The sequence below is a fragment of the Corapipo altera genome, unplaced genomic scaffold, assembly GCF_003945725.1.
Source record: "Corapipo altera isolate COAL_440 unplaced genomic scaffold, ASM394572v1 73, whole genome shotgun sequence".
Taxonomy (NCBI): Eukaryota; Metazoa; Chordata; class Aves; order Passeriformes; family Pipridae; genus Corapipo; species Corapipo altera.
In genome coordinates, this window is record NW_020884957.1 from 236,227 (window position 1) to 248,927 (window position 12,701).

At 39.0% G+C, this 12,701-nt stretch overlaps 1 protein-coding gene across 2 annotated transcripts in view; it reads left to right on the forward strand.

The window, feature by feature from the left end:
- The window catches only part of TRIO (trio Rho guanine nucleotide exchange factor), a 247,989-nt gene that overhangs the window by 57,063 nt on the left and 178,225 nt on the right, over positions 1 to 12,701 (forward strand). For both annotated transcript variants that reach the window (XM_027663760.1, XM_027663761.1), the window contains exon 2: positions 12,190 to 12,264. In XM_027663760.1, the coding sequence (XP_027519561.1) occupies positions 12,190 to 12,264 (75 nt within the window). The remainder of the gene's footprint in view (positions 1 to 12,189; positions 12,265 to 12,701) is intronic.

The following is a 12,701-nucleotide window of genomic DNA, read 5'->3' on the forward strand; positions in this document are numbered from 1 at the left end:
ATCAGCTATGAAAACTTCTGGGGAAGCCTGTCATGGTATGCTTCAGTATACAATGTGTATACTTTCCCTTGTGTTGAGTCCAGAATACATTTATTATCTCTCTATATCAAAATGACTTGTGCTGCAAAAGGATGTGATACTTCTTCCTATTCAAGCTTACAGTAACTGCCAAGCAAAAAAAAAGACTGAATAAACCTCTGACATGAGTTAATTTCTCAGGATTTTTTTTTCTTTTAAATAATAGTAGATATGAGAGTTTGGCAATGTGAATGGGATGTCAGAGTACTGGAGCTCAAAAGGAAATAAGAATGACTTGTCTACAACAAAAGTGGTTCTATACCAAAAGCAGTTTAGTCAAGAATGCTTCTTATTTAATAATTTGCAAAAATAAAAATATTTACCTAACTAAATAATGTAGCAACTGCTGCTCTAGTAATGCCATAAACTTGTGTTTTAACCTGCTGAGAAGAGCTGGGGGTGGAAATAATAAAATAAAGATGAAAACAGCCTAAGAGAAATCTAATTTAACATTTGTTGCTATTCTACTCTACAGAAGCTGATATTTCTAATTAAGCTTGCTAGGTCACTTAGATGTACACCTATGGACTACTAATTGGTTTTAGAATTTAAAATCTTCAGAGACAACTTTGCGAATCTTTAATCATGTCAGGAACAGAAGACATGAAGGCAGAGGCATTGTTAAAATCTTACCTAGTGCTTTTAAAATACATCGTAGACTTTTGAAGTAATGGATTCGAATACATGCCAAAGTACTTTGCTGCTTTTTAATGCAATTAAAATGTTAGCTCCCATTGTTGTCTCAAAGAGCTTTTCCAGGAAATCATGTGTTTAGAATTTTGTGTAGAGTGAGTCAGTGTAGTAGAAGACCAGCAAACCCATTTAATTGAGCTTAAATTAGGCCAGTTTTGTGAACTTAATTAAAATATTGTAACTTCCAGTTCTTGAATCATTGTAGTTATCCTGATTTGCAGATGGTATCACATGGTATCTATACCATACTTCATAATGCCTGGTAAGTCTGAGCATGTTCTTTAAAGGCATGGATCAGAGGTGTTTGAACATGCCCACGTGATGAATGCCCTCTATTGAAATAAAATAATACGGAAAACATTTGCTGGTGGTGGCATTTTGCAGGTAGTGTTATGGAGGTGAATGGCTGAAGAATAAAGCTGATGCGTGAATACCTACTGTCTATGCTAAGAGAAAAGTAATCCCCTGCGCTTTCTTATTTTAATGAGAGCAACCATCTCTATTTTAACACTGTATCTGTGTGTCAATATACGTGGTGTTAAAATCTGAGCATGAAATAGTGGATTCTCACAATTATTAGGCTGCATTTGTTGTGCTGGCAAGTAGTAGGAAGTGGTAAGTTGCAGTCGAGTTTAAATAGCTTTTGTCTAGTTTGCTCTGTAAAATGAGCAAGATTTCACATGTGTTTTTTTTGCTTGTTTTAAGTTAAGGGGAACTTGATTTGCACATTTATGAGTATAATGCAGTACCTCTACTTTCCAGTAACAGTTGTTACCAAAGAAACACTACACTATTGTAATATATATCAATTGTTTGACTGTACATGCAAATACTAAAGCTTTAGAAACGAACAGTTATCTGAATGTATTTGGAACATTACGTCTATGGGTTTCTGTCCTAAATACCATTGGGAGCTGCTTGCTTTGTCTTGTCTGTCTTGGTATTGCATATGCTGCATATCCTTGATAAAAATGAATTTGAAGCTAATTTACTCATGACTTGAGGATAGGTGAGCTGATGAGAAATGCTGGTTTTGAATGCTGAGTTTGGGAGTATGCTTCTGACCAGAGCCGTGAAAGTGCACGTGCTGCATTTATAGTAACATGTAGCTGTTTGCAGAAATGGAAGAAAGTGAAGGCAAGATGTTAATCTTGCTCTCATTACAGTAACATAGGAGCTGAGTAAATGGAGTTCACGAAGAACACCCAGCCTTGATTTAGGTTAAATTTGTGTACTTAAGTAGCTGTGTTAAATGTAGCTCTAATGAGATTCAGGCTGCTTGCCTTTGTCATCTGAAGGAGATAATCCGCTAGAACAAATTTGATAAATGAAGAATGAAATCTCCCTTTCTTAGTCATGACAACCTGCAAAATCCTTTCTGTTTGTTCTTGAGTGAAATCCGTTCGTAAAGCATAACGTGGTAAGGGTCTTTTTGTTCCTACTGAAATTTGCCAAAGGGATCAGGTGGGGAGCATTTTTGACAGGATGGGGAGAGAAAGGTTTACGTGACTCCAGATCGCTCATATTTCTGCCTCCGTATGGTTTGGGGGATGGATCCGGGAATGCAGCATGTGGCTGCGCTCCTCCCGAGCCGAGCTGAGCGATGGCTCAGCCCTGCACAAAGCTGGTGATGTAATGTGTGCCGCTGCGAGTGCGGTGGGCATGTGGGAGCCATGCTGTCACCCGCTCGCATGCAGATCAAGCTGTGCTGCACCGCTTCCACACTGCCAAGCCCGCGTGTGGCTCACATTTGTCTCAGCAGAGCGATTGCTTGTTTGCTTTCTTTGCCTTATATTGTCTTAAACAATTGTCTTGGTTTTTTTGATTAGCGTGGCATGTGTGTTGAGAATACACACCTGCTCAGAGTAATTCACGCTAGAATTTCTGACGTAATCCTTGAGCAAACGAGATGTGTGTTGGACATCCCTTTTGGTGTTTAGTGCTGATCTTGCTCTCCCTTTTAAAGGCAGGGAGGGAGGGAGAGACAGGTTGCTGTTAGCAACCGCTCACATATTAAAAGTGAAACACCCAAGCTTTAATTCCCCTGTTGACTCCTGATCACTACTCTTTTTTTTCTTTCTTTTTTTTTTTTTTTTAAGAATTGGTTCATTCTAACCAGTAGCTTATGTTAATCAGTGTTTTAAGTAAAATTGGCTCAGTAAAGAGATAGAACAGGGAGATGCTCTGATGTAAAACTTTATTCTCTCCCTTCTAAATGCTTCTAACAGCCCCACATCTGAAATTAAGAGCTATATAAAAAAAACTGTGTACGATTCTTTTGCTCTGGTGTTTGATTCAGTAGGACCCTGACAGTTTTTACAGTGCAAGATGAAGAAAAGTGTCTCCTCATTCTTCCTCATATAGATCTTTTGTATGCGCACGGCAGTGTAGCAGAGAAGCTTGGATTCATCCTAGATTTCCTGTGTCTCAGTGCTTTTGGAGCTCAAGCTCCTTATGACTGCAAACTAATAAAATGGGAATTTGAAGGAAGGAGAGCTGTGCACAAATCAGGTTATTTGACATACATCTTGTTGCAAATGGCTAGTTTTTCCACAGAAGGAATATAAAATGTCCTGCAAAAAAAGGAAGGGAGGAGGGAGGAGGAATATTCAACAAAAAATGGTTGTTTAAGTACCAGTGCCTGAAAGTATGAACGTAACCAAGTCTAATTTTTGCATATGTATCTCCATAAGGTGACAAAAATGTTGTGAAAGTGTGTGCATATTTAAAAAGAAAAAAGGGTGGAGAAAAGGAAAAAAAATATAACCATTAAATGCCAAATCTTGGGGGGTGTGAATGATAGAAAGCCCAAGTGCAATACCTTGTGCTATAAAAAGGTTTTTTTATTGAAAAATACTCAGTCTGGGTTTGGGGTATTTTTGATTGATTTTGGGGCTTATGGAAATAGTTCTTCCTATTGTTGCTCAGGATAAAACAATGCAGGATGTTTTTCAAGATGTTTTCAAGTTGCTTATTTTTACTGCTCTTGCTGTAGTCTTCATCAATTTCACTGTGGAAAAAGATTTCTCCAGATGGTGATTTGGAACAAGAGCCAAAGGACATGATCTAAAACGTTATGTTCCAGCTGTTGCTGCGCAGAATTTCGAAGCTACTGCCTTTTACTTCATCTGTGTTTTGAACAGAAAAATAAGTAAAATTGCTTACAGATCTCGTTAAAACAACTGCACGTTAAACCATTCTTTTATAGGAGACTGGGTACCCTCCTGGTGAACTGACAGTGTAGGCCCCTAAGCCATGAGTGTCTGTAGCAACAGTTAACAGGGAAAGTGTCTGACTGCAGTGAGAGCCATGTGCTGCTACTGTACACCACGACAAAAAGGTTTGCTACCTCAGCAGGACAGTGAATTGAAGTATTGCAGCGCTTAGAGATGGATGAGCAGTTCCCACCAAAACAAATGAACTTCCAACAATGCTGGTAGGACAGCAGGAACAGACTGAACATCCTGAAGAGATAGAGAAATTTAATAACACAGTTGCCCTCATGTAAAAGCGGGAAACTTCTGAGATTTTGATGGTCTCATCTTAAGTTTCAATTGAAAAATGGACATTCGTACTTCTGTCTCACACATTTCATAGAATCAAAGGGTAATTCAGGTGGGAAAGGACCTCGGTACAAAATATGGATAGCTCTAAGGTTCTTGTTACCCACTTAAAAGGAAATCGCAGATTTTTAACAGTGATTTAGGTTTTGGAATTTTCTTCAACTTACGGTCTTAAGGCAGCTCTTCATCAAGTTTTGCAGTACACACCTGAGGTAGCTAGTTTCCGCTAACTGCTGATTAATAAGTAATTAACTGAGCAATAGATGAGTACATCAACTTCCAAGAAAGGGATGGTCATTTGGTCAATGAATTTGATCTTGTTTGAGTAATTACTGTCAAGTACACTAGTAGTCTTCTTGTCCCACATCTCTCTGTATGATATTGTGCTCTTCCCATAATTTACAGACAGGAGAGATGTGTCCCGGTGTCAGAATAAACCAGGGAACTGGTAAAAATGGCAAGAGAGAACCTCAACACTTAGCCAAAATGCCAAAAGCTGAAAGTGGCTTAAAGAGCTAGTAACTTTCTAATGAATCTCGTTTTCTTATTTCAAGGCAGTTTCTCAGCTGTCTGCTTCTGTGAGGCCCTGATTGCCGAATGGTAGCACTGCATACAGGCTCGGTACTGATGTGTTACAATTCCCTGCAGCTTGTATGCAGAGCGTGTAAGTTGGAAAATGTAAGCTGGAAAAAAAAAAGGGAAAAGGAGGGGCATTTCTGTGATCTGTTGTGGTTAAAGTGAGGGTTTGAAGGCATGAAGTTTTCTGATGAGTGGGTCTTGAACCTGATCAGACCCGAAGGGAGTCAAAAGCTTTAGAATTGCTTTAAATTCAGGACTAGGTTTTTAGCATTAAATGAATACAGCAAATATTTTGCTGAAGTTCATGACTGTGGCTGCTAGAACAACACTGAAATCATGCCGCTTTGGTTATATCCCTCTAAACTGTATCCTTGTTGGAGTCCCCTGGAGGTTTTAGAATCTGGACTGCGAAAAAGTGAATGAATAAATGATGAATGCCAAGGTTACTAATGTTGCCCAGTGACCTGTATGTCATTAAAAAATCCTGCTGATAGTTCCTCATTTTCTCTAAGAAGAAAGGTCTTAAAGATGCCATGGCAGACATACTTAAAAGTTAGTGTTCCTGAGATGGTTTTGAAACTGGTCATCTGCAAGCTCACAAAGCTTCAGAGAAAGAACTGCAGTCTATGCCATAATTTTCCTGAATTCTCTTGCTTTGTTGCAATGTGAAAGATGGTGTGAGATTGCTGAGCAGCACTGAATATAGGCAATGTCTATAACGGGAAGTGATAACAGTGCAGTTGGTGAATTGACAGCTCTGATTGCACTATGAATCCTTTACTTGCATCCAAAAGTATGAATTTATAGTTAAGCCTACCATAAAATTGAAATTGGCATTTAAAATTCTTGAGTCAAAATCAAGGAAAGCTATCAGTAATCCCATACATGCACTAATTTAGTTGCCTTTTGATTGCCTTTGCAATCCCTTTGGGTTATATTCTCATTTACTGCTGTTTTTTTGCCATTTCCTGCTTATGAAAGTTCAGTTTTCTTTCCCACCTTTACCTCAGTAGTCTGATTTCATTTAAAAACCTAAAGACTTCTGGGGTTCAGCAATCACTGAATCTGATTGAAGGAAAGAATTTAATGGTTCTACTGACTTAATCTATACTGGTTTCTATGTAGAACTTCACAGTAAGAATGTAAAAGGTTTTACAATGGCTGCCTGTAAATCTCCTCATATCTTGTTTAAAATTATTTTTCATGGAATAATACCTTATTTAGAAATTTACTTACCAACCAAGTTTTAAAACTTCTCTATATTAAAATGGGATAAGAGGAACCTGCTCTGTGCTCTCTTTCTGGACACCTGAAAAACATGGGAGGTAGTGTATAAATTGACTTACAGCTGTGGTTTATCATTTGCAGTCGTTAACTGATAAGCAAAGTTGAATAAACCTATAGGTTTCTGGGACTTATCATGGTGCTAAGAACGTCAAGGTCGTGGGTTTGATCACTGTACAGGCCATTCACTTAACAGTTGAACTCGATGATCCTTGTGGGTCCCTTCTAATTAAGAATATTCTGTGATCTTGTAATATGGGGAATGAAAAAGAGCAAATAATGAAACCTTAGTCAGTCTAATACTGCACTAATTTTATTCAATTTGAGCTTCTTTATTCCTCCTTTTTTTTCCCCCTCCTCTTTTTACTTGATTAAAAAACAGTTTCTCTTGAAATGTAGCTCGGATGGATTTGCAAATAAAGGGAGGAATAGCTCAAATTTCAGTAATGTAGTTGATATAATTCATGCTGTGAAATAGGAAAAAAAGCTAAAGACAGCAACATCTTGGAAACTTTTTGCTTAAATGTTGATAGCTGCATTTTTGAGATTTTCTGTTCCAAGGTATCATTAACACAAAAGGATTAGTGGATGCAAGGAATTGTGGAGAATGGTTTACAGTTGCTGCTACCTTAGCTGGATGAAGGACATGGCTGCTTGGCTGGGAAACGGTATCTTCCACACCCATGGAAGTAGTTGTATCTCTCATCTTCTAGCAAATATTTCATTTCACTTAAGGCTAACCTAAATCAGTCCAGTTATTACCTAGTAACAGGTAATCAGCAGTTCTGAGTCCTGCTAGTGCAATTTTTATGTGGGTTTTCCTTCCTGTAGAATTTAGCATAGATTTTTGAGCAGAAGTCTATTGAAGCAGGTCCATTGAAATGAAGAGAGTACTCTATTGGAAAATAACTCACTGAAGGAGTTTTCTCTGATTCGGGATGGGATATCTGTCAAAGAAGAGGTGGGGATTAGAAGTCTCATGCTGGAGTGAGCAGCCTGGTAGATAAGGTGCTTGCTTTCTGTTGGTGACATGACAGGGAATCATTCTGAAGTACAAACAGAGGGTAAAGCACCTCTGGGTTGAGTCTGGCTTTTTTGGTTTGTGCTTGTTGAAAGGTCTTGGTTTTATTTTGCAAGATGGAAAGCAGTTGTGTTATTTAAGGTGTGAGTTTTCAGGGCGAGAGCGTTCCCTTTTTTTTGTTCATGTTTTTCTCCAGCTATGTTTCAGAAAAATTTCAAGTCAGTTGTGTGTGACAGCAGTGGATGAGTGCTTGGTCAACCTCTTTGCTAATAGGTGCTGCTCTTAGCCTCCATTTCTGAGACTTTGTTGTCGTAATTTCTGTTTCCATGTTTTATGTTTGTTGCCATAACTGAACAGTGCACATCACTGAAGACACCTCTGATATAAAGACTCCTGTGTTCTTGGGGTAGCAGTGCATCTTTGGGGAAGGGGTTTCCAACACTGATTCACATCACATTTCTGTAATCAAATTGTTACCTTAAAAGGCTTAAGGCAATTTTGTCTGCTTCATGTAATTGTGTGGCTGACTAGTTACTGATCATCGCAGTACGAGATGACGACAGAGTTACCTTGTTTTCTGCATCGAAGGAAGCCTCAGTCTTAACGCTAATAGAGCCTTGTGTAAACTTCCACACAAGTACCCAGTGTGTTACAGCTCTAAGGTGACTTTTTCACTGTGTTTCAATACCTGTGGAAGTTTCAGCAAGTTGGTTAACTGGAGAGCAGCAAAGTTACGGGAATGCTATGATTTCCAGGCAAAGATGGCTCCTTTACACTGGGTTACTCTCTGGTTTCCAGGGCAGGTGGACATGCAGCTCTTCACCAGATTTGGGAACACTTGCAGCCCAAATGAGAGGAGTCTGCCCTGGCCATTTGGGTAAAGATCTCTTGGAAACCTCCTAGGATTGATAACTCTACCCAAAAATGCTGTCTTTTCATGGATGTTTTAACTTATAAAATAATGTAATATATTATTTATAAAATAATATGTTGCGGCAAAATATCTTAGCTTCGTACAACATGAGAAAAGGCACAGACAGTTTAGTTTTTTACATTTGTCTAGTTGATGGTGTCTTCTGGCTTTGAACTTGTAGGGGCAAAGATGTGACGGTGTGTGTGTTTGTGGGGAAGACTTCCTAATTTTCTAACGTATACATCTGGATAAAGAGTTTAGATTGCTTTGCTTGTTTCCTATTGGCATGTTTTAAATATCTTAAGTTGTGTGATAGAACATTTCAATAACTGCTCTGTAATAAGACATCTTTAGTAAAAGACTATATAACTCACAGGATTGTGTAATTCTGTAATTCTTTGTAAGGCGTGGGGGGGAACCTCTTAAATTGAAATGGGCTATGTAGTCGTGTGTTACTTAATCTACTGAAATTGAATATTAATTAGCATAATTTGAGCATCCTCCCTCCTGACTGGTAGTTAGGGAAAAGAGTCTGTATGATGGGCAACAGAAGGGCATATACTACCTATTAAAAATGCAAAACTGTAAAATAAGTATTTCTTTAATAGGTGTTGAAAATATAAAGGATGATTTTCCTACATAAGACTGAAATTGTCTTTAAAAGATTTTAAATAGGATTTATTACTAGAAACAACATTTTTAAAATAAGAATGCCTCTTCAGGTAAACTGGATACCAAAAAAACCCAGCGTAAATATGTGCCATAGATGCACATACATTGTGCTTCCAAAAGAGAAGCATGTGCCACGGGAATGAAAACGCTCTGGAATTTCATACTTGCCCAGCTGCACCGTGCAGGCGTGGGTTGTACTTTTCCATGGAGCTGGCCACGCCGGGAGTGGGTCTGCCAGCGACCCCTCTGCTCGCCCGTGGCTGCGGGTGGGTACCGAGGCTGCGGGCACTGCGGCGGCACCGCGGCGGCGGGAGCTGCAGCCGCCCGGCTCGGGAAGGATGACATCACCCCCAGGAACATGTGATGCAGCCGGCTGGCGCGGAGGATGCTGAGCTGTGTAGGGAGAGATTGGTGCAGATATTTATGGCATTTCATTTGAGTGTGGTAAATGCCTTTTAATTTTTTTTTTTTTTTTAAATTAAATCCTCATAATCGCAAATGTTTCGTGGAATAGAGGCTTTAAAAAGAGGGGGGAGGACAAACCCCAAGCCCTTAAGACCTGCTTATATTGCTGGGTTTTTGTTTTATTATTGCTTCATTGGAGATAAAAATATGATACTTTCCTGCTGTATTCACCCTCTTTGCTCCCTAGCATTCTTTCATCTGTTGTAATCCCCACAGTCTTTTCAGTTAAGCTTTAACACTGCAGAACTGGAATAAAAATAGACTGTTTAGAGCAGCAGGAATATGATAATCCAAGGCAGTCAGCCTTAAGGATATGCAGATGCAGAACATAAGCCAAGCACTAACGTATTTGCTAGGGTGTTTACCTTGAGCGGCCCCTTAATAGTCAGAGAAATGTTAGCTAAATGTTTCTTCCTTCTTACATGCCACAGGCAAAGTAAAACGTGCAGCTGCTGAGCATCATCCGAGGTGAAGTAGTTTAAGGGCTTAGAAATCTGAACAAGCAATTGTGGTATCATCAGTGTCTTGGGTAATTTTGAGCTAAGAGAGACAGCGAAGTACAGCACTAGTTTCTGCATGCTTTTTAGGTGAGGAGAAAGTGTTTTCTACCTCTAAATTTACTGTAAAGAAAAGGAATTGCCATGGTTGATATGAAAGCTGAGCATGCTAAATTGGCATTAAGCTTATGGTGGGTAGCTCAAAGCACATTAAAAAAAATTGCACCCTGGAAGTGTGCCTTAGCAGTCAACTGAAACCCAAATACTTCAATGTATTTGCTGTCCTTTTAGATGATTAATTTAATCTTTTTCTTAAAGTCTTGTTTAGAACTTTAGTCTATAATAAGCAAAAACTTACTAGGATAAAACTAGTAGGCAGTTTTAGTAAAAAGCTGATAACTCAAAGGCATTACTCTGCAGGAGGAATAATGCTCGAGGTTCCTTTGGCTCTGTCTTAGACTCTTGAGAGCCTAAGTGGAAACATGAAAGTAATCCCTCCACTGCTTTGCCAGTCTGGAGTTGCTGTGTAATTGCAAAATACTGTCCATCGTGTAGAAACCCTCCGTGCTGCGTGGTTACCCAAGGAACTAGTTTTTCCTGGTCTAACCTTTCTGAGAAAGTGTATCAAATTTTGGGTTTGTTTTTGGTTTATGGCGTTCATTAAAAAACACAGAACTAGCCAGGGAATTTCCATCTGGCTGGAAGTTGATATGTTTTGTTTTCTTTTGTTTGCATTCTGTGGGTGCTGAGACAATGTCGTGGTTGAACACTTCAGTTACAGTGAATTGGAGGGACCCGTTTTTGACAGACATTTGTCTGAATTTGTCCCCAGTCATGGGTAGGCCATAGTCTTTCACAGGCAGTCCTATGTGCTGCTTCATGGTTCTTTCCTTTACAAAACTTCATGCCACCTAAAGTAAACCTCTCTGTGTAATTCTAGTCAGCTTACTTTTGCCACCACTAGGCTTTATGTGTTTTGAGGGCAGTTCTTCAGGATCAACAGTGTCATTCAGTGTAGTTGATGACATGCAAACACTTGACCATCCCTGTCCCTTGGGTATTGTATTTGGTGCATCCTGGGTCTGTTTTGAAGGGTAGTACCTGTAACCTATTGTGTTAGTGGCACAGAAGTCTCAATACTGCTGTCTGGAGTAGAAAACCTGTTATGTAATTTACATATATGATGCCCTTAATTATAGATCTTATGTTACTTGATGACACCTATTTGCTACCTTCAGGTTTTAGCTCTGAAGTGCTGAGGTCTTTCATTTAAGCTCAGAACCTGAGACTAAAGGATATGAAAATTTGGATGTTTTTGAGGAGGAAGTGAAATGATGGCCTCCCTGCTGGGCATCAGTGGGGGTTTCTGCTGCCATCTCTAGAGACACAGGGGAAGAACAATTTATTTTAGAAAAGATTGCCACTTATGCACCAGAGTTTACTCTTGAATGTTTCTCTGAAACTACAAATAATTAAAAAGCTTATTTTACTTTCTATACATCTCAAACTGTTGCCTTTAAGGAACACAACTATGGTGTCATAGAAAGCTATTTAAGCTGTCTTAAAAGCACTTCTGTGCTTCAACAGTGATAGAGAAGTAATGTGCTTCCCACTTGCCCCATCAGAGGTACTTTCTTCAGAAATAAGATTATTTTAAAAAAACCCATGAATCCAAACAGACCAGAAAGGGTCATACAGACAGTTAGCTGAAGATCTGTTGTATCACAGTTCTTGTAAGATGAACAAAACTGGCCTAAACATGACCATTTCTGTGCTGTACAGGTCAATATGGAATATAAGGTTAAAAGATCTCCCTTATCAAAGAAGGAAGAACTTAGAATTTGGCCACAGAAACAGAGTAGTAGAAATAGGAAGTCCAGAGGAGGGACAAGCTGTTGATGTGCTGCTTTACAAGATTGACTGTAATCACTCACCTTGGGGACAGTTTCAAACTCCATGTATGTGTAGAGTTAATGTGACAAAATGTGCTCTCACTTACAGAATGCTGTGCCTGTCAGGCAGCAGAAAAGAATTGTGCTTACAGAAGTGATTTAAAGAAAGTTGCATGTAAATAGCATCGGGGGTTTTTGGGGTGTGTTTTTCTGTGGTGTTTTTTGGGTAGTTGGGGTTTTTTTTTGTTGTTTTGTTTGTTTGTTTGTTTAGATGGTTTTGTTTGTTTGTCTGTGTTGTTGTGGGGTTTTGGTGGGTTGGGTTGGGGGTTTTTTTGCTGGTAATTTTTCTAAAGGTACATGGTCTTAATAGCTTGATGCCCTCCTCCCAGACTTTTATTATAAGGTTATCTTAATTCCTGTAATCATAACATTCACTATATATTCCAAGGGTAAATGTTTTACAGTGCATTCATTAAATGTAGAAGCTGAGCTTGTCTGAATTTCTTACTAATCATCTTTTCATTTTTTTCAGGGTTTCGCAAAAATGATGAAATGAAGGCTATGGAAGTATTGCCAATTTTAAAGGAAAAAGTTGCATACCTTTCAGGTACAGTTATTTTCTGTTGTAGAATATCCAACTGTGGTGTTAGTAGCATGTAAAATGGTATTTTAAATACTTTAATTATTATTACAAAAATCACAGAGAGCTGGGTAGCACCTATTCCAGTGGGATATCCCAAACGTAGCATAAGCATTTTCAAAGGATCTGTAATAAAGAAGGTGTATGTTTTGTTGAATGTGGAACATTGCCAGTTGTCGTCCTGATCATGTCATATCCCGCATTCCCTCAGCCCTGCCTATCTAACAGCATTATTTGCAGCAACCTAGAACTTGTTGTGCCAATGTCATATTCTTTTTCTTATTTCTGCTTCTTCTGCTGGGGAGTTCTACAGTTGCCTTTGTTATTGACCCATCTGAAGCATATTCTGGAGAAATACCTCCGTTGCAGAGGTGAACTTGCAGTGCCTGTTGGTTACTGAACAA